The sequence below is a fragment of the Sciurus carolinensis genome, chromosome 16 (genome assembly GCF_902686445.1).
Source record: "Sciurus carolinensis chromosome 16, mSciCar1.2, whole genome shotgun sequence".
Classification (NCBI taxonomy): Eukaryota; Metazoa; Chordata; class Mammalia; order Rodentia; family Sciuridae; genus Sciurus; species Sciurus carolinensis.
In genome coordinates, this window is record NC_062228.1 from 4,087,233 (window position 1) to 4,108,779 (window position 21,547).

The window sequence follows — 21,547 nt, forward strand, 5'->3', positions numbered from 1 at the left end:
GGTCACTGCACAGACACTGCAAGGAACAGCCAGGAAACATCATTTTAATATCCAAACAAAGGGAAGACAGAGCCCAGAGCCTCCTTTAGGTGTCGCCGTGGTGGCACCTGAGGTCCAGGTGACGGGCTGTGTGCAGTGAGCACAGCAAGTGTGCTGTTAGGTGCTCCGCGCGTCTCCTTGGAGCCCCTTGGCATGGGAGGTGCCCTGCCTGCCCGTTTACGAATGAGCAAGCTGAGGAAGCAAAGCCGGCAGCGTGAGGCTGGATTCCATCCTGGCACTGGCTGGAGCCAAACCTGTCCTCTGCCATTGCCTTGTGCTGCCTTTCCCAGGAACAAGGGGCCTGAATAAGCCAGGCACACCCCAGGACGACCAGCACCCCTCCCATCTGAGTCCTAGGCGGGCCGAGGCTGAGGAAGCCCTGTGGACAGGATGGAGGGTGCTGGGGTCTGTGGAACCCAGAGACAAGGGGAGAGGGACGCAGGTCTGTGGTGCAGGAGGACGGTCCCCAGGCAGGACCAGACAGGCCTGGAGTGCAGGGCCCCAACCCTGGGCTGCGAGGGGAACTGCCGCAGGGAGCAGGCTTCTTGGCAGGAGCAGGGTGTGGGCTTAGCCTGGAGCTTGGGCAGAGCAGAAAATTACTCCTATTGACCACGACGATTTACTGGGTACCTACTACAAACCAGTCACTCTGTCAGGCACTTTGCAGAGGAAGGCACTTTGGCCTGTGTCCCTGAGAGCAAGTGGAATGGAACCCAGGTCTGGGACTGAGCTCTTAGCCACTGTGTTCCCCTTATAATTATGTCCCCTGGGCACTGGGTAGGACTTGCCTGTGGGATACAAATTCAAAATGCCAGGACCTGGGGAGAAACCCATTGCCACCTCCAGACCTGCCTGCTCTCTGCTTCTCTTGTTCTGCCTTATGTGGAGGGGTGACAGGTGCAGAACAGGGCAGTGGGTCATCTGTGATGGATGTGGGGAGCCAGAGGCCACCTTGTGTCTATCTAGGGTCTCCAGGGGGTTTCTTGTTAGGGATGTGACGTGAGGGACCTGGGCTCAGCTCTCACAGGCTCATTCTCCCTGGCCAGGGAAGGGAAGCCAGCATCCCTCTGCTGCTCATCCCTGTCCTCCCTGGCACCCGCTGGGCACACGGTAAGGAGCGGGGAGGAGGGCAGCGGAGAGCCCTGGCTGGGGGCGGGGCTGCAGTGCGGGTGTGCTCTCACCCGATCCCGCAGGAAGAGGGGAAGGAGGCCCGCCCTGCGCAGGCCTTGCCGCCTCAGGCTCACCTGCCACCGAGCACTGACACCCCAGATCCTGGCTCTGCAGGGCAGGATAGGTGGCAAGTTCTGGGTGTCTGTCAGAGCTGCTCCTCAGGTGCCTGAGGGCTCGCTTCAGGCCACAAGGGGAGCTCCAGAGTGGCAAAACCCTGTGCCAGGGGTGTGCCAGCCTGGCATGGTGGCTGTTCTTACTGCAGCTCCAGGGAAGTCGGAACACCTGCCTCCGTGGTGAATCCAAAGAACTGGAGCTGGTCTGCCTGAGGCACCGTGGGATGGGCAGGCGCTGCAGCCCCTCCGCCCACCTCTGGAGCCACTCCTGGGGAAGTGGAGTCTGCTGACTCACACGTTTCCTTGCGTGCCAAAGCCCTTGGGGTGCCACCTCAGCCCACTCCACGCAGCCATTAATCCTTTTCACACAGGAGAAAATGGGACAGGGAGGTGAAATGACACCATGGGAAGCAGGCCATCAGGAACCCGAGACCTTCCCGAGGCCTCTGGAGGTGGAGGGTGAGACAGGGACCTGAGCCAGGGCTGAGGGGAGGATGACGTGAGACAGAGGCAGGGCCATTGTAAAGGATGCTGACTTTAGGAAGGAGGCTGGCAGGCGCAGGGACTGTGGACGATGAGCCTGCGACAACTCCAAAGCCCAGGGCTTTTAGAGCGAGCCCAGAGCAAGGCAAGAGGCACCAGACTGCTTCCGCCACTTCACCGTCACACCATCTGCTCCTCGTCCACACGTCCAGGTGGAGATGACAGGAGGAGCCTGGGATGGGCTGGAGGATGAAGAGCACTCAACTCTCAGGGAGGGCAGGGGACTTGTCCACTCAACTGAGAAAAACCAGCACCCTGTGCTCACTGACACGGACACACCAACAGGGACACAGGCCCACTCTGCCTCCCACAGGCAGCGATGGCCTCTTCCCACAAGGCTGTCAGGTCCCACATTTCCAGGCCCCTTCCAACCCTGCTCCCCACCGCTGGCTGCAGATGGACGGCACAGCTGACCCCTCAGAGCTGGTTCCAGCCTGACCAGGACTCTAATCTTAAAGACGTCACCATTAAACAATCACAGTTAATGCTTTACAGAACAAATCTGTTCTTTACTATTCAGTTCATTATGAACTTGAATCACTGTAGTTTTAAAGCCTACACCCAACCAAGGCCTCGCGCAGCAGCATGTGTGTTCAGTGATTAACTTGCTACACTTTGTGCAAATCATGAAGTCCCACACCTTACAAGCTTCAGAATCTCCCTGGTAAACGCAGCACAGCCTTTATCCCCCTGCACCGCGTGGAGAGAAATGGCAGCAGCAGCTGTGGCTACGTTATGCTCTGCACGCTCCAAAGGAGACTATATTCTCACTGGGGCCGTCTGCCCTGGTCCTTGTAAGGCCCAGGGACTGGTCCTGGGTACCAGCAGCAGAGGCCTTGCACCTGTGTCTGCCACCTCTATCTGGCAGTGCGTCTTCACCAGCACAGTGACAGCTGGGGCATGGCTGGGCAGGGCACCCAGCTGTGGTGGGCCACACAGCGCAGCTGTGGTTTCCACAGAACGCCCTTCTGATCCTCAACCCTGCGGAACACGATCCTTTGCTGAGCAGGCCCTGAGCCGTGGGAGGGCTGAGCCTAGAGCTTGCTGTTTTTCTGGAACTGGGCCACCAGGCTGAGGACCTGCTCAGAAGCTTTGATGTTCTTTGAGCCAAGGTAGGAGATGCTGTTGGGGCTGGTCTCCTCCAGGTAGTAGCGGTAGTTAACCATGAGGCCACATGAGCTGGTGAGGCCCTTGAGGCTGCTGTCAGCCATCCAGTTGATGCGCCACATCACGGCCCCGTTCTGTAGGTGGAAGTTGGCCACAGGGTTCAGGGCGAAGCCTCGGTGCTTCTCACCATACAGGTACCAGGCACACAGCCGCATCAGGGGAGCCTGGAGCGCACGCGCCAGCTTCTCTGACTTCACCCACTCGCTGCTGCTGAGGACGACCTTGAGGGTCTCCTGGACAGGGCCACCGGTGATCTCGGCGAGCTCTTTACATTCTGAATCTGTGAACAGTTCATTCCTCCCGTGTTCCTTTGTCTGTGAGTTCAGAAGCCCCAGAAGCCACTTGGTGAATCCAGGTATAGGTGATAGGCTTGAAAATGCCCCCAGGTGAGGAAACTCCTTCTGCATGGGGTGGGGGAGAGGAGGGCAGAGAACACACACAGGTTCAGCAGGCGGTGGGTGCCTGGGCCCCTGATCTACCGTCTCCTCCTCTCAGCTCTGAATGCCACTGCACAGCGTCAGAGTGACGTGTGATGTGCGCTGCTATATTTTCCTTCTTTCAAGGCACACTAGGAAGCTGGGGTCTGCCAGGTCCTGGGGGCATTCTGAGTCCCCAAGGCAAGCCTCTGAGGTGGGGTTTCAATCTGTACCTTTGTCACATTGCAAAAGAGAGGCCAGGATTGGGGGCTTGCATAAAATCTGAGAGCTGGCTCCTGTGATGAGGAACGTGGTCCAGTTTTTGACCATAGACCTTATCCTTCTATTGCACCATGTCCCTCTCCTGGGAGGCCACTGTAGTCCCAGAGCCTGGTCTGATGCTTGGTATACAAGCATCATGCAATGTTTAAGTGGTTGCCCAGCTGTAACTAGGGGGACAGGAGGGACAGGCAGGGGTATGTCACCATGAGTCAGTATAATCATTATTAAAATGATAGTTGGGTGTGGTGGCACACACCTGTAATCCCAGCAACTCAGGAGGCTGAGGCAGGAGAACTGCAAGTTCAAAGCCAGCTTCAGCAACTTAGTAAGGCCCGAAGCAACTTAGAGAGACCCTGTCTCAAAATAAAAATTAAAAAAGGGGTGGCGATATGCCTCAATGAGCACCCCTGGATTCAATCAAAAAAAAAAAATTACATAGAGAACTCAACGATTATTTCCCCAAAGCCAGTATTTTCTGATTAGAAATATATGCTTAGTATGGAAAAAACATCTTTTTAAAATTTATGAAAGAAGAAAAGAAAGCCACAGAACTCTGGCACTCTGAGGACCGGCTCTCAGGGGCCTGGCGAGCTGCTGCACATTTGGCCTTTTACGTTCACGGTGACAGAACGAGGCACTCATCCTACACCCCATTTTCTGCACGTATCGCCAACATTCTCATTGTCACTTAAAATTTAAAAACAGTTTTAATGACAGAAAGATATTAAAAGGTGAGACTGTGCTGTGCTGTCCCTGCCCACGTTCTCTCCAGAACCCTGTGGGCTCTTCATGCAGAAGGGTTACTGCTTGCTTGGAGATTTCTTGAGGACCTCGTGGCTCACAACCAAGTGTGGTAAGAGGTACCGTTGGGCAGCTCCGAGGCCACGGGAGTCTTGGGCATATCACCCAGAGCCCTGGTTCTACTCTCCCTCCCACTGGCTATTGACCTCAGATGTCCTCCTCCCTGCCTAACTCACTACCACCACCAGCAAAGAAGGACCTAGAAAAAGCTTAGGTTATTTTTATGTGGCTTGTTAACATCTCTGGGGGAAAAGTGGCAGAAAGTGACCATAAAGAAGCCCCTTCCCAACTGAAGGCTGAGTTCTTGCATTAGAACTCATTGGGACTGTAGCATGCGGCATGCACACGTTTAACTCCACATTGCCATCCTTGAAGGGAGAGCATCTGCCACCGCAGCCTGTGCTAGAGCACAGAGTACCCGGCAGAGAAAAGCATGCTCAGAGCCATTGGCAATCCAATCATTTTACCTAAGAACTAGATTCTACTCATCCGACCTCACTCGAGCCCCTGAGTTTTGAAAAGCTAGACTCAGAGACATCTGAATGTGTCCATCATAGGACAGACAGTGCCCTCTGCAGGCAACAGGAGAAGCAGTTAGATCAACACTAAGCCAAAGTCGTTACCTCCACGATGGCTGGTCTAACCCTGGCACTCTCACAGACCCTGAGAGAGTCTATGCTTGATGGGATGTCAGGGGTCAGAGGCCCTGGACAGTGTGGGCAGGGAGGGACAGGGAAGGTCAGGCATGGCTAGGAAGCTGTGCAGGTCACCTGGTCTGGGACAGCTGACAGTGAAAGAGGCACACTGACGTGTGTGCTGGGAGAGCATGAGCAGTCACAGCCCAGGACAACCAGGCAAGGCCTCCCTGGAGAGCCCAGGTCCTCAGAACAGGCCTGCACCATGCAGCCCACCGAGAAGCCAGATTCTGGATGCCTATCCTCAGCTCTGCTCCCATCTCTCGGCATCTCATGGCTCCTGGGACTTGCCAAGTGGCACCTGGCACTATTTTGCTCCTCCTTCCTTCTTTTAGCCCTCTCCCATCTTCAGCCTGGATTGTGAGAGACATGAGAAGATGTGTGGCCCATCAGGAAGCCTGACACCTGGGATCACTCACCTGCAGCTCCTTGACCACACGCTTTATGAGGAAGGTTCCCAGTTCCACCCCCTGCAGTCCTTGCTGGGTCAGGCTGATGGAATAGAAGATGGCGGCGGCAATCCTGTTCCTCTCCTCTGTTTCCGAGGGGGGGCACTCCTTCACGATTGCCTGGAGGACACCAAGGTGGCTCTGAGAAGGGCTGGCTGCCTCACAGCTGGATGGCACCCCTCCTGGGTCATAAGAGCCTCAGAGAATCAAAGTGCTGAAAGAGACCTGGTGCCCAATGCAGGTCCTGGCAGAGCCTGAAGGGCCTGCTCCAAGTCTGCTCCACTCTCAGAACTCTCGGGAGACCCTTCCAAGCTCCTCTGGGCTGCTTGCTTGGCATGTATCATTTCTACCATTTTGGGATTCCTATGCAAGCTTTGCTAATCGCAATTTAGGTCCCCTTTTGTCTTTTTCAAGCCTTTGTACAAACTGAAACTTGCTTCCTATCCTCCCCTATAAAACCCCGTGGTCACATACTGAGGCTCTGTCAAGGTCGACTGCAACTGTTTCAGCTCCCATTTCTCTAGATTTTCCTCCAGAGGCCTGCTTCTTTTTTTCTACCCGTTAGTTATCTTTCTCTAGTTGTTCAGATTTCTCAGGTGGCCCTATACAGTCCAATATAATTTTTCTTTTTTTGAAACTTACCTTTCTATGGCTTTTCTATATACCTTTTTGATTTTTTGCCAACATCCTATTTTTCCTAAATGGAAACACACATTCATACTTACATACACAAAACAATCTAAGAAATGACTTCTATTAGAATGTTACTTAGCTGAAATCTGCTTTTATTGGTTCTTATTTAAAAATTTTTTAATATATTTTTTGGGTACTGGGGATTGAACCCAGGGGAGCTCTATCAGTGAGCTACATCCTTTTATCTTTTTTTTCTTCTTTTCTTTTATCTTAAATTTTGAGACAGTCTTGCTAAGTTGCTAAGCCTGGGCTTAAACTTTTCATCTTCCTGTCTTAGCCTCTGGGCAGCTGGGATTATAGTTGTGGCCACTGTGTGCCCAGATAGATGTCATTTTTAATTGTAGAGTTTACTGAACCCTAACATACTGAAGGTCACTTGGTAACAGTGGAATAGTGGGTGGTCACCTTTTGTTTTGCTTTTGAAGAATACGCTGACACCACTTTAACTCCTTCCAGCTACATCTGATTCTTTGAAGTAGGGGTGCTTAGCCCAGAGAGCACGGGAGGCATTTCTCCTTGGGGTCAGGACATGGAGTGTGTCTGAATCCCTCTTTTGGCCTTCCTTAGTCACTCTAAGATTGTGGGCAAGTTACTGATGTTCCCTTAAGCTTCCATTTTCTTATGTCTAAAGTGAGGCCCACAATAACAACAGCTAACTCAGTATTACAAGCAATAACACAATGGAACGTGTTTCACGGATGGCTGGGCACAGGGCAAGTGCTTAAGAGGTGTGAATAATATAAATGAGACCACACTCCACAGGCTCCACCTGAACATTTCACTCAACAGTAAGTCCAGGCTGGCTTTCCAGGTGAGATAGAAACCTATATCAACATTTATACACATGCACAGAAATCCAGTTCGAGGGCATGTACTGTGTTATACACCATTTTCTGTGCTGCTGGGATGGAACCTGGGTCTTGCCTGTGCCGGGCAAGCCCATCATGCACCACTCTCTGGCCACCCCTTATTGAAGGACAGTTATTCACCATCCCTGGCCTTCCACAGCTGTGAAGAATTCTATGTGAGCAGTCACCTGGACTCTCAGGTCCCTTAGAGTGGAATTTTCAGGTAGAAGAATGTACTTGATACTTTGATACCAGGTGCTAAAACATTCCTAGAGAAGACCTGGGAATTCTCAGCCCCACCATCAGTGCAGGAACTGTCTCACTCCCTCAAACAAAAATCCCAAGGGGATTTCTTTCTGCCAGGCAAAAATGTCTGCCTATTTGTCCTACTCAATCTCTCTGATTTCTCAGACTAGGAAACTGCCCGCGGTGCAGAGATGTCTTATCCTCCATTCGTCTTCCCAGCAGGCTATTCAAGCTGAGTCCTCAACTCACTGTACCTTCCTGTGGAGGCCTGGGGTCTCACGCTCCTTTCCACTGCCTTCAGCTCATCTAGACCTACTCGCCACCCCCAGACCCTGCAGTGTGGTCACTGGTCTGTTGCCCCATGGACTCCATTTCAGAACTTATTTGAAACCCCTTCAGGAGAAGACCAGCTTGCCACGGGATGTGGGAATGGAAGCAGACTCCATTCCCACACCCGCCACTCACCAGCAGCATCTGGGCCCATGTCAGGCAGAGGGCACCAAGCCTGTCTTTCCCCTTCTCCATAATGTGTCTTTTAGAACTGCCCACAGGCACTTAATGAACGCTGCAGAGCTGAACCACGCATCTGTCCTTCTACTGCTCCATCCCTCACCCATTTTCTGCCTCACAGAAAAATCGTGCAAGACTTCAACTTCTTAATTCAAGGTCACGAGGGCCAGTGGATGCTCTCCGAGCCCAGCTTGTATCTCTCACCCCTGCATCCTGCAACAACACCCCTGGAGATTGCAGCTCCAATTACAAAGTTCAACACAACTTATTTTTGAAAAGATCAAATCAAAGTAAAAAAAGCAAACAAACAAAAACCTTAAGGAACTTTGTGAGATGCTTATCTTGTCCTCAAGTGACCAAACGCAGGTACCTGGATGTTGTTAGAGATGTCACTGGTCAGTGCCACATGCAAGACAACGAGGGGCTCGCCTGGGGTTGAACAGTGAGAAAAGAAGTAGCATCTCCTGTAGGGCCCGACACGTCGCTTCATATCCATCCAATTTTTTACAGGATGCACAGCCTCAGACCTGACAAGGAAAAATAGAGATGAGATGAGTGTCCAATTTTCAAGTTAAATAACAACTGCTGACTGCTGTTCATGTTACCACTAAAGTCAAACAAATGCATTCAATACAGCTTTAACCGACTCCTGAAAAATTCAATCATATAAATGGGAAATGGCACTGAGAGAAACTACAATCAATGACCACTTCACATACACAGTTGTGTGCTGAGTCTTAACACCAATCTTGAGAGTAGTCTGTGAGGCCCCTGCGAGGCATTTTTGCAGAAGGTTTCAACACAAAATCTAACCGCAGCTTTGCTGTGGGGCTCACTGTCCTTGGGACCTGCAGTCCCGTCTCCCAGCACCTCTCCACAGCAGGCCCCTTCATCACTTAGGCTTCAACAGAAGGACACTTCGAGCCCGAGATTCCATGGGACAGAGTGGACTGCGGGCAGGACACCTCCCGCAGGCCTGAGCGACACTGTCCTGTGCATGCTGTGACTGTGTGTGATGAAGTTCATCGAGAGGTTCTATTCAAGAGGGAAACTGAACAACTGGGCAAGTGCTGTTCTGATTATTAACACAGCCACTTGGTCCGGAGAGTTCGCACAACGCTGATAACAGGGTCTTGAGAAACTGTGAATGGGCCTGTTTGCTTTAAACGCGAGGACAAGAAGACCCAGGTTACTGAGGGCTAGTGAATCTTTCTGTCCTCTGCTCCCCTCCCCCATGTGCAATGACGGCCCTGACCCCTCTGAACACTGGGTGGAATCTGCTGGGCTGAAACAAGACACACGGACACGTGGGCTCAGCTGCAGTCTGAGAGTGGGCTTCATACTTACTCACTGATTTTCTGAAGCACCTCACACGGCGAATGCCAGGTGACCCGTTCCAGGCTCAGGAACCCTGAGGAAAACCACTCCGAGAGCATGCCTTTCAGCACCCCGTTCATCTCCTGCAAGAAGACAGCAGGCCCTCAGGGGGTGGCGGAGAGAGCCCTCTCTGCGTCCCCTTCGGCACAGTGAGCTAGACGGATCATGATGGGAGAGGGACTGCGCGAGGCGAGTCTCCAGGCAGCCTGTTCTGCGACACCCTTGTGCCACTCTCATCTCCGACCACGGCAGGCTTCAGTTCCCCTGCAGACTACCGAGACACCCGAGTGTGAACCTTCACTCTGAACCACGCTGGCTGAAGCTGACGACGGATGCCATTTGTTCATCACAGTGAACATAATATGAAAATAGGACAAATATGCACCTGAAGAGAAACACTAACAAGCTGCACCGAGTCCCACAGCCTGCACCCTCCAGAACATTCCGTGACAGGGCAGAGTGCAACACCTGTGTTTCCTGAAAGGAACAAGTGCTTGGTCCAGGGATGCTACTTCACCGCCTGGAGACACAACTTCAGGTTTGAACACCTCAGAGGTCAGGATGTGCCTTTCAAAAGACACTGGGTCACTGTTTACCTGGCAGCATTTTTATCCACCTTAGTGGGATTTATATAACAGTGTATCTGGTAAGCAGTTCATTTCAGATTTGATGAAATTCTTCTAGTTTTGCTTCACTTATTTATATCAGCTCTACTTCCAAAAATGATTTGAGTTGATATCAAAGATCCCTTTGCACTGAAACTTTTCAAGCAAGAACAGAACAAGAGAAACGTAGACTGGAACAGGATCTGAGTTCAGGGTGGTCTCTGAAGTGACCAGGGCTGGACACGGAACTAGACAGCTTCTGCTAGCCATGGTGAAGAGGGTGCCCACAGTGGCACACACAGCTTATTTTTTCCCAGCAGCTGCTTTCTCACCTTCTAAATTAAGAGGCCACATTTTTAGCTAGGCACATCCCATGTCTGTCCAGAATAAAGACAGCACTGCAGAGAAGGCAGTCATGTGACTGAGCTCTGGCCAAGGAGGTGTGAGCAGAGGGGTCCTGCAGTAGGCTGGGGAACCTTAAGAGATGGCAGGAGTATGTCGTTTGCCCATCCTTTCCTTTGTGTGTTCTCTGTGGTCTGGTAGGTGCTGTGGTGGCTAGCATGGGAGCAGTCATCTTGGACCACGAGGTGACTCTGGAGACCACGAGGTGACTCTGGAGATGGTTTTTCAGGGCAGAGCAACGAGACTGAAGTGGAGGTTCACTGAACACACCACACAGCAGCTGTCCCCAGATTTTGACCTGAAAGACTAACTTGCTATTATTCAAACCACTATTACTTTGGGTCTCTGCTACTCAGACACACTGAACACCGTTATTGAGTATCTCAGTGCATCTGGTACCAAATTATCTTTCGAAATTGTGTAGGGGATCACAAAGAATGTGACACGTTGCCGAAGGGTGGTTTTGTAACTCCATGGAATTTCATAGCATCATTTCACATTAATTCTGTTAAAGATGAAAGGCCTCAGAACTTTGTGACTTGAGCAAAATCTGCAGGCATGGGTTGGTGGCTCAACTTTTCAGAAGAATATGAGGCTATCTTTTTATATTTTAGCACTAGGGCATAGAGTATCGCGTTCCCTCTGGCCGCAGAGAGAGACACGACAAATGTCTGAAGCTTTGGAAGTTTATTATGCACAGTCCCTCTCCTACACTTCTCTTACTCCCAGCTTCCGCGCACTCCCAGCTTCTCTTCTCTCGGCTTCTTCTTACTCCCAGCTTCCGCGCACTCCCAGCTTCCAGCTCAGCTTCAGCCTTCGCCCCCCTACTCTCCCACCCACCAGGCTTATATACACTTCAACCAATCAGGGGAGAGTACACGAGGTAAACGCGGACAGCTGCAAGCATAGGATAGGTACACGAGGGGGGCATGCTCTAATCATATCGTTAACTAGCCAATCATTGGAATTCGCTGGTTGTTTACTGTATAGCTGGCCGCTTTTGGCTCAGCGTCAGGCGCCATCTTGACCATGCCCAAGGCTGGGGGTCCCGGAAACCCCGACAATAGAGGAGGCTGGATTTGTTCTGTGTGACCCTGCAAGGGTGGACAGGGGCAAACCTAAGACCAACCAGCAGCAGAGAGAGCAGATTGGCACTGCGTTCACCATAAGGAAGGAGTTTTCTGAATGACTGGGCTGTCCACTGGTGTCACCCTGGGAGAGGGCTTTTACCCCTGGAAGTGGCTGCACAGGAGGACAAGAGCTGGGTGGATAAGCTCTAGAAAGGATTTAGGGATTGGACAGGCAGTGGGGCCGGGTCATCCTTGCAATTCCTTGTAACTCTAGATTCCCTAATCTAATCTCCTTTACTCAGCTGTGAGCTCTGAACAGGCAAAGTCCATTTCAGATTCATTTTTATAATTCCCAAAGTACTCATTAATAGCCTGATAGCAAATGAAAAAGAAAAGGTGATCAGGAAGAAGCAGGCCAGAAGGACAAGAGAGCATCTGCCGGGCTCACAGAGCTCTTTATGAAACTCTGCATTTGACTGAGATGGTTCTTAACTCTCCTGGCACCCTTTCCTACTTGTGAGTCTGTGTTAAACATCAGAAACCCCCAGAAAACCGCCAATACATTAATAAAATCTCATACGGTTTCCTGAGGCTCACGACCCCAGGATGTATGCTGAATGGTTAGGAAGGGGCTGGTTGAGCTCGGGGAAGATACATTAGATCTCCCGTACATTCATGACAGGAAAAAGCTGGAAAAACCTAGTTTTGACATTAATTATGAAAGAAAGAGCTTGGCTGATGGAAATTTCTCCTCTGAGAGTCTCTCCACTCTATTCTGGGCTGCTGACAGCTACAACATGTGATGCTGGACACAACCTGGAATCTAGGTTAAAGGTTACAAGTCTCCACTGCTTGCTTCTAACACCACCACAGCAGTTCCAGCTGGAACCAACCATGGCAGGCGGCAAGGAAGAACTTTCTCTGCTCTGTGGTCACGAGTTCAGCCATCAGCTATCAATCACGCAAGGTGGGAAGTATAGCTGCCAGGGGCACCTAGCGATGCTCAGGCCAACGCTAGCTCTGTCCTTTTGTACTCACTCAGTTTTCTTGGATGATACCATTAAGACGACCAGCCAGTTTTTTCTTTTAGCAGAGAAAAGCTGTCTACTGCCCTCTCTTCTGAAGTTCTTGGCTATCAAGATCTGCCTATTTTGGTACGTGAAGAAGAGTCACTCAGAAGTCCTGAGCTGGAAGGGAGGCAGAAGCAGGGCTCAGAGCAGGTACAACTCCAAATCACATGAGCTGAACCCCCATACTCCATGCACCTTCCCAGCTGAAGATAAATTCTGGTTTAGTGTAGCAAGGCACAGGGAGTACTGTATGGACTACGGCAGGGAGGCTTGCCCAGAGACGCAGCTTGTGGTCACAGCAGAAGGGGTGGCCAGGTGGGATGCTGACAGTCCGACAGCTCTCCCTTCTCCAGTGGCTGCACCTTGGGAGGGCTGTGCACCCTCCCTCCACCATGGTTTCCAGGTCTGACCCGTCCCTGGAGAGGCCTTCCTGTGATCTAATGTCAACCTCCCTCAAGTATCTCCCACTGCCCAGACCTTCCTGCAGTCTGGGGGATTCAATTGTTTCACTGGGATTTGATCTTGAAGAAAACTAAATTCTCAACCAAACGGGCCTCTGGAAATGTATCTGGAGAAAAACAAAAAGCTGACAAAATGCATCCCCAGCACCCATGGACTGGGCCCAGAGGCAGATGCTGGACAGGTTGAGCTGGACACACAAGATGCTGTGCTGGGAGGCGCCAGCACATAGCACTCACTCTCCAGCTGAAGCCTCTGCTCCTTCCGGGGAGACACCCTGTGAGGTGCTTTTTGGGACCTGAGCACATTTAGACAAGGAAGCTGAACACATGGGCCCTGAACGCAACTGAGAGGTGGATCTGAGTCCACGCTCAGAGCCCATGAAAGATGCTGCAGAGCTGGATTCATTTCCATCAAAGGTGCCAACCCAGGTACACTGCCAGCCTCGTCGGTAGAACTCTGGTTGAGAAAACGCTTTACAAAAGAACAGTCTGCAACCAGAGGGTGGCACTCTTCCCGCCGTGAGGAGGCTGCTCCCTCACGGGGTCACTCATCTTCCCTTTCCCAAAGAAAACATTTTGGGTTTTGTGATCACTGACGTCGAGAATATTTTCAAGTCCCTTTTCTATGAACTCCTGAATTATCAAAACAACTATAATTCCTTTCTTGGAATATATCTATGAAGGTCAATAATTTGTGGTTCAAGGAATCCTATAAATCCACATTAGATGAATCTGGCACATCAGTGGAGGCTTGGTGGGAACCAAGAAGATCAACACACTGATGCTTCTAATTTAAAATTGACATGGGCCTTGCTCACTTCCTTCTCTGTGTATTGGATCTGCTATCTTGAAGAGCACAACACATTTAAACTTTGCCACACTAAAAATTTTCAAAGTAGCGCTTCTATCTTCCAGCATGGAGACTTGAAACTGACTCTGAACTTAAATCTAAAAGGATTAAGAATCCTGAAAGGAGAGAAAAGAAGCCTTGTCTTATTTCAGATATCCCAGGAAAGAGACAGACCCTTGGGTCTTCATGCTGGGCCACAGTGCAATGGAAACGTCAGTCTTCTGGATTCTTCTATCTCCAATAATCCCAGCCCTTGGGAGACCACACTCTCCACAAACTGCACCTTTATCTGTTTACCACATTTTTAGCAAAGGTCCAATAAATCCCTTAGGGGACTTCTTGGGAAAGAAGCAGGCTGACCTTAAGCTCACTGATCATCAACTGAATCTTCCACCTCAGTGCTAAGCCAACGGGTCCAGGGGAGTTAAGAGACCTGACTAAAATCACCCGAAATCGTCTCTCCTAACAGATGGCTATAATGGAACCAGAGCCCTGCTCACTTCCCCACTCTGCCCCTTCACTAGAACCACTGTCCTGCAAAACACACAGGGTCAGCATCCTTAAGCTGAACATTTGCCACTCGTTCTAAAGTGACTCTGTACCACATGCAACTCAGTAAACAAAGGACTTGGACAGATGGGCCACAGAGTGACCTGGATCCACTCCAGGAAGGCTCAGGACAAAACCCACAGAAGCCCTAACCAGGGCACATTCACTTGTCCTTATTCAGAAAGTCCAAGTCAACTGGGGTCATGCAAGTTGCATCCTGGGTGACAGGCAGCGCACACAGACCCAGCAATGCTGAGACCTGCGGTAACCGAGGAGTGAGCACCCTGCTCCTCCTTGAGCACTCAGCAGTTAAGGTGCTAGGCAGTCTGGGATCCTGCTCTAAGGCTTTGCATGCCAGACTTCCCAGTTTCTAATGTTTAACTGCTACAAGTAAAAAGTTCTGAGTTGCCTCTTTAAAGCAGATGTAAAATCCTCAATGAAGAAAAAGAAACAGGATAAAAATGCATTACACACCAAACCCACAAGAGCACACTAACACCATGGACTCCAAGTGATAATGACATGTCAACACAGGGCCTTGAACTGTAGTTGGTGTACCACTCGGGGGGCAGGGCTGTGCATGGGTGAGAGCAAGGTATACTGGGAACTCTGTACCTTCTGCTCAGTTTTACTGCACATCTAAAACTGTGCTAAAAAGAAAGGAAGTCAAATACAAAAAGGACAGTGCTCATAAAGTGATTCTGGGGATAGTTTATAATATCAAATCCTAATTGACAATTTCTAGGGATAGAAGAAAACTATGAATTAAATAATAGGGATTTAAAAAAATATGTGATTATGTCAGGCAAAGGAGAAAGAAGTTAACAAACTTCAGTACTGACAGTTAAATGCAGTGGATAGAAGGCCAGGACTTTTAGATGAAGAAATGTGTGGGGAAGAGCAAAAGGGTATATTCTACACTACCCCACAGAATCAGAGAATTTTGAACTGTATTGGGCATACAAGTCACTAAGCTGTCCATGTAGCTGATATTATGACCCTCTTGCCTTTAGAGAGGACTTCCAAGTCCTTCTTGGCTTCTTTCCAGGCTCAGAACTCTGACAGTGGGCAGGGCAGTGTGACCTCAGGACAGTGGTGAACGATCAGTGTGCAGTGTGTTTTATGCTGGGGCATGCAGGGGTCTACCTCAAGTATTCACTCATCATTCTGCTATGCAAGAAATGTGAGACAAGGTTCCATTATTCAAGGAACTGGTTATCTAGTGAGGGGTGGGGATGGGGGGCAAGAACACCATCTGCAAAGCATGAGCCACGGAGGTTCAGACAAAAGACTGCCCTTGAGCCTGGAACATGGTCAACTTAACACAAAAAGAATCACGACTGACTGTGACTAGAGATTAACAACTAGGGGTTCCCAATCTGGGAATCTTACGATCAAAGGTTTGTAGCCCTAGGTAACACTTAACCAGGTACCATGAGAAATCAAATCACAGACATTGTTATCACTCTGAAATTAATCCCATCCTTAACTACACCCAATTTGTATACATCCGAGACTAAGTAGACAAAAGGGATGGTAATGCGTAGTGCAAAGAACCCTGGATTTGGGTGGGTGATCAGACATATCTATTTAAGTTTCTGGACAAGTCACACAACCTCAGTTTTATCTGTGTATCATCCACCTAAGAGTACAACTATTATGCTAACTTTACAGGGCTGTTGATAGGAGTCATTCAACTGTTCAATTTTTTAAAAGCACATGATAAAGTTCAGAACGTCAGACACTTCTGAAAAATTACTTTTTGTTCACTGAAGGGCAGGTTAGTGTTCCCTCCAATTTAATACGAGGAGTATAAAAGGACTACATGCAACTCTAGGCAATCTTCCAGGTCATAGTTATTTAAGTCTCAAAATATTTACCTGCATCTAACATGACTCACTGCCCTAAGCCCTGCCTACCTTAAGAAGTCAACTTCTTAGTCATTTTTAGGGTTGGGCCAGTGAGGTCAATGCTCTCTTCTAGGTTATGCGACAGACAGAAGGCTGGGAGGTTCCAGGGCTCTGAGCAGTGCTCCCCTTCAATCCTATTCATCTTTGTGAAGTCTGTGGAACTTCCTAGGACAATGCCTCACACATAGTGGGTGCTCCCAACTTCTTTATTTCTTTTTTTGAGACAGGGTCTTGCTATATTGCATAGACTAGCCCTGAACTCCTGGGCAAAATGATCCCCCTGCCTCGGTCTCTCCAGTAACTGGGGCTGCAGGTCTGCCATCGCACCTGCTTTGTGGGTGCTGACAACGTCCAGGTGTTCAAAGAACGCCTGGCGCTGATACAGATTCACGTAACTTCAGTTAAAATAATACAGACTATAGACGACACTAACCAGGTACCGGGTGGCCCGCTGTCCTTAACGGTGGACGAGTCGAAGCCAACTAGTAAGGCCTGCAAGGTGAGACTGCAGGGAGCAGGGGCCGCAGGGCCTAGGCAAGGACTCAGAAAGCACGGGCGGAGCGCACTCGGCTTCACGCGGGGGAAGGGGTTGTGTTCAGGATGGGGCAGCTGAGGACTGCACCGGGAGGCCGCCGGGGGCCCGGGGCCGGGGCGGCCCGGGCGGGGCCTTACCCGGACGTGCGGCCCCTCCACCAGCTTGAGGGCCTGCGCCTCGAGCAGGTCGGCCCGCAGCTGCACCAGGAAGCGCACGCCGCCGTCCAGCTTGCTGATGTGGTGGAAGAGGCCGCGGTAGCGCGGCACGAGCGCGTAGCGCAGCCGGTCCTCGGCCTGCAGCAGCACGGCCGCCTCCCGCGGCTGCTGGCGCAGCTGGAGCACGCCGGCGCTCTGCTCGGCCACCTGGCTGTGGTCCACGCCGAAGCCCTGTGCCAGGCGGCCCAGCAGCTCGGCGCGCTGGGCCACCTCGGTCAGGCCGCCGTAGAAGCTCACGAAGTCGGCGCACTGGCCCTCGGCAGGCGCCGGCGTCTTCTCGCGCAGCTCGTAGACCGGCATGGCCGGCACCGCGCGGCGCAGTAGCTCGTCCATGGCCCGTTCCAGGGCGCCGGCCGCCGCCGTCGGCCCGCTCGACAACCGAGGACCTGGCGGCCGCGGCGGCCGCGGGGGCAACCGCAGCGGGAGGAGACGCCGCGCCGTCAGGCCTGGCCCGAGACCTCGCATAGCGCCAAGAGACAGCTGCTAAGGGGCCTGGCCTCCCGCGCCGCCGCCGCGCTTCCGGTTCCGGCTTCCGGCGCGCGCCGGCCCCGATTGGCCAGGGCCGGGGGCGGGGCGGGGTGATGGCCAGTTAGAGGGCGGAGCGGTGTGGGCGGGGCGAGAGGTTCGGGGCCAAGTGCAGCCAAAGGGCCCGGGGGCGGGGCGTTCTCAAGGCGTCTGACACCGACCCTGCAGCTGTTGGCTGCTTGTCAGACCACCTGGCTAGCCAGAGTCACCTTCTGGGCTCCGCTCAGCCATCCTCTCCACACACACCTCTCTCCTCCAGATATGAGCCCCTCCAACCTCCAAGTGCAGCAGAGTCACCTGGGGACGCATAACACGTGCATACTCCTGGGCCCTTGCAGGGCAAGAACTATTATTACTGTTATTCTTGTGTTACACAGGTAGAAACGGAAGCGCAGAGAGACACAGAGACTTGCTCAGGTTCACAACTAGTTAATAGCAGAGGGGGTTCCTAAATGGCTGTGAGGCTGGGTGGGTGTGTAAGGAGGATTTGAACCCAGCCCCATCTGGGCTGCACTCCTTCCACTTCAGGACCCCGCTTCTGCTAAAATGAGGATTTCTGTATTGTTGAGAATCGAGTTTGTTTTTGTGCTGAATTGCTGCGGAAAATAAGACAGAAATCGAACAAATGTCAAGTTCTCCCGACGTGGCAAAGTTTATGCACTTAATCCTCACATTCACTATATCATCCAATTTATAGATGAGACCCAGGCTCCCCTGTGAGTGAGAGGCGAAGCCTAGGTTTTACCCTTGTCTTGTGATTCCAAAGCTTTTGCTTTTTCTACTCTCTTGAGTTAGGTGGCTGGAAAGATCTTCCTTCCTTACAGGCCATATGGGAATCATCTGTTTGCTTCTCAGTTCAGTTCCGGTGAGGATGGTAGCCAGCAGGTAGGTTGTTAATTTTGGGGGGTTAGATATTCAAATTCATGAAGCTACAGTAATTCAAATGGAATATACAGACAAATATGCATGCAAAATAACAAAGTCCAGAAAGAAATCTAGAGATGCTGTGTATTTATTGTGTGATAACAGAAGCATATCACATCATGGGGGAAAATCACTGATGACAACAGGACTCTTAGGAAAAAGAGCAAAGCTGGATTCCAACCTCAGAGTTTACAAAATAAATCCCATATGGCTTAAGAATTTAAGTCTCTTAAAAGTGAAACAAATATTAGCAGAGAATAATCTGAGTGAGAAAAGCATTTTGAAACAAACCCAGAAGCCATGAAATGGAAGGTCAATAAGTTTAAGTACAGGCTTTTTTTTCTTTCTTTCTTTCTTTTTTTTTAACAAAGTTCTTCGTGGTTAAAAACAAAGTCAGAAGACAAACACTGCCTTAAAGAGTTATTTGCTACTGATGTGATGTACCATAGGCTAATTTCCCTTATAGATATGGGATGAAAACACTAAGTGAAAAGACTGTGGACCCATCAGAGATAAAGGGAAAGGTTGTGATCAGAGAATTCACAGAAAAGGCAGTAACAGGGGCCCTCAAACATCTGAGAAGTGCCTAACTTCACTCGTAAGGAGAAATTGCAAATCAAAATGCTCGCGAGTTATCAATTTCATTTATTGTAGGTTAATGATCACACAATTGGATAACACCCTGTGCTATGAACCTGCAGGGAAAATGCTCTCTCCAATTGCTGCTGGGGGTCTACATTGGTAAGCCCCCCTGAGCATATCTTTGCCATAACTATCAAAATCGAAAGTTCAACCAGCAATTTTTACATAGAAATACCTGACTGCTATATGGGTTAACATCAGGTTGACCTGACCTAGGACACTCCATGACACAGCCAATCAGCGGGGTCACGAGACAAGCACAGATACCAGGACAACTGCTGCCTCTCGATGAAGAGGTGCTGCTGAGGACTAGCTATCTGTTTCAGTCAGCTTTTTCGCTGCTGTGATGAAAACATCTGACCAGAGCAATTTTAAAGGAGGAAAAGTTTATTTGAGGGCTTAAAGTTTCAGAGGTCTTAGTCCACAGAGGTTGGCATTAACTGAAGATGCTCTTTTTTCATCTGGAGGTTGGGGGGTTGAACCCAGGACCTTGTGAATTCTAGGCTAGCACTCTACCTACTGAGCTATACTTGTAGCTCCTTGGTCTTAGCCGGCTCCATTCCTTGGGGCTCAAGGTGAGGCAGAACATCGTGCCGGAAGAGCATGGCAGAGGGAAGCAGCTCACATTATCAGGAAGCAGAGAGAGAGAGAGAGAGAGAGACTCGACTCTCCAGATACAAAATATACACCCCAATTCCAATTCTCCTGCAGCCACACCCCACCTCTTCAATTAATCCCACCAGGGATTAATTCACTGATTGGGTTAAGATTCTCACAACCAATCGTTTCTCCTCTGAAACTTCCTGCATTGTCTCACATGCGAGTTTTTGAGGGACACCTCACATCCAAACCATAACACTATCTCAGATTTAAAAATCCTCTCCAGAGGCAATGGGAAACAGAGAAAGGGGTGGGGAGACTTGCCTAGAGCAGAGACACCTGCAGAGTCAAGCACAGGAGGCAGGACAGCAGACTAATAAGAATCATCAGCTCCCAAGACAACAGAAGGCCCTGGCTCTGCACCTGTGCCTGCCACTTACTAGCCCAGTAACTTTGGTAGGTTCTGTGAGCCTTTAAGGCTGTTCCACATCATGCGTTGTATAGATAGCGGTAAACCTATCTCACAGGCTGGTGAGAATGAAATGAAACAATTCATGTCGAGAACACAGCAACTAGTAAGGACCCCATAACATTCTAGCTACATTATTATAAGTGTAATGAAACAAACATACTTTGGGGTGGGTTTGTGTTTTCACGTGTACAAAATGAAGCAATGTTTTGACCCAAGACAAGACTGGTTCCCTGCTCTGAGCCCCCATGTTTCCCATACAGCTTTCCCTGGAATTTCTGAAGTCCGAGAGTCAAGAGGCAGAAGCCGTGGATGACAGGGGTAGGGATGCCACTCTGATAGAAAACCATATCCTGAATGATTGCCAGAACGGCAAGAAGAGAGTTTGCTTTTGAAATAATTTTCAGTCAATGCAATTTATTTGGTTCTGCAGGAAGTGATACCTGAGTGACCTTTCATTGTCCCTCCTTCCCCTTTTTCCTCAGCCCACTACAGTTGCAGAAGAGAATGTCAATACTGGCTTCGTTTGTCTTCTGTTGTTATAATTAAAACCACAGACTGAGTAATTTATAAGGAATATAGGTTTATTCGGTTCACCATTCTGAAGGCTGGGAAGTTCAAGATTGGGCAGCACATCAGGTGAGGGCCTTCTTAGTGGGTCCCAAATAGTATCACATGATGAGACAGAGCATCTTAGCTCAGGTCTCCCCTCCTCTTCTTGTAAAGGTCCATTGTATTAATGTCCCACCCTTACAGTGTCATCAGACCTTCACCACTTCCCCCAAGAGTCCATCTCCAAATAGCATTAACTCAAGACTTTGGGGACTGCATTTCCAACACACGAATTCCAAAGGACATACTCAGATCATAGCATGTATTGAGGTCTCCCACAAAGCAAAACAGCAGGAAGCCTTAGGAACAGGTGGGGCTTCCTTCCACCCATGGGGACATGGAATCTTCCTTGGAGGGTGCGGGGTTTGTGTTCCTGGTTGATTGTGTCTGTGTGGAGAGCAGGCTGGGCCCTGCTCCGAGTGACTCCATGATGTGTAGAACAGCAGTTTTCAGACTTCTCTGGAAAACAGTAGTTTGCCATGAGCTATTCCATGTAAAAAAGTACAGTGCCAAGGGAGAACAACTCTCTGCCTTGCTTGTACAAGTAAATTAGCACCATCTGCCCTGCACAACCATAGATCACAAATTGACAAATAACTTATATGTGCCAACTTATCAAACTAAATCAAGGAGTAGCTGGACATCAAAAATCACATCAGGAACCCCAGACATGGGAGCTTATCAACCGCATCAGATATACTGGGACAAACATGCTCACCTGTCCCAACCCAAAGAATGAACACAAGGTATGGCAAAGAG

At 50.2% G+C, this 21,547-nt stretch overlaps 1 protein-coding gene across 1 annotated transcript; it reads right to left on the bottom strand.

Annotated features, from left to right (window-relative positions):
* Positions 1–59: 59 nt before the first annotated feature.
* Positions 60–17,526, bottom strand: Mlycd (malonyl-CoA decarboxylase). Its single transcript, XM_047529177.1, has 5 exons — positions 16,939–17,526; positions 9,320–9,432; positions 8,343–8,499; positions 5,646–5,795; positions 60–3,433 (listed from the first exon to the last, which is right to left on the bottom strand). The coding sequence occupies exons 1-5, from the start codon at positions 17,479–17,481 to the stop codon at positions 2,900–2,902; spliced, it is 1,497 nt and encodes a 498-aa protein (XP_047385133.1). The 5' UTR covers positions 17,482–17,526; the 3' UTR covers positions 60–2,899.
* Between the last annotated feature and the right edge of the window lie 4,021 nt (positions 17,527–21,547).

Excerpts from the sequence above, each read along its gene's own strand:
- Mlycd (XM_047529177.1), bottom strand. The coding sequence starts at position 17,481 with ATGCGAGGTCTCGGGCCAGGCCTGACGGCGCGGCGTCTCCTCCCGCTG. Across the intron at positions 9,433-16,938 it reads TGGAGGGGCCGCACGTCCGG|GAGATGAACGGGGTGCTGAA; the intron begins GTAAGGCCCCGC and ends GTCTTCTTGCAG. Across the intron at positions 8,500-9,319 it reads GTGCTTCAGAAAATCAGTGA|GTCTGAGGCTGTGCATCCTG; the intron begins GTAAGTATGAAG and ends TTTCCTTGTCAG.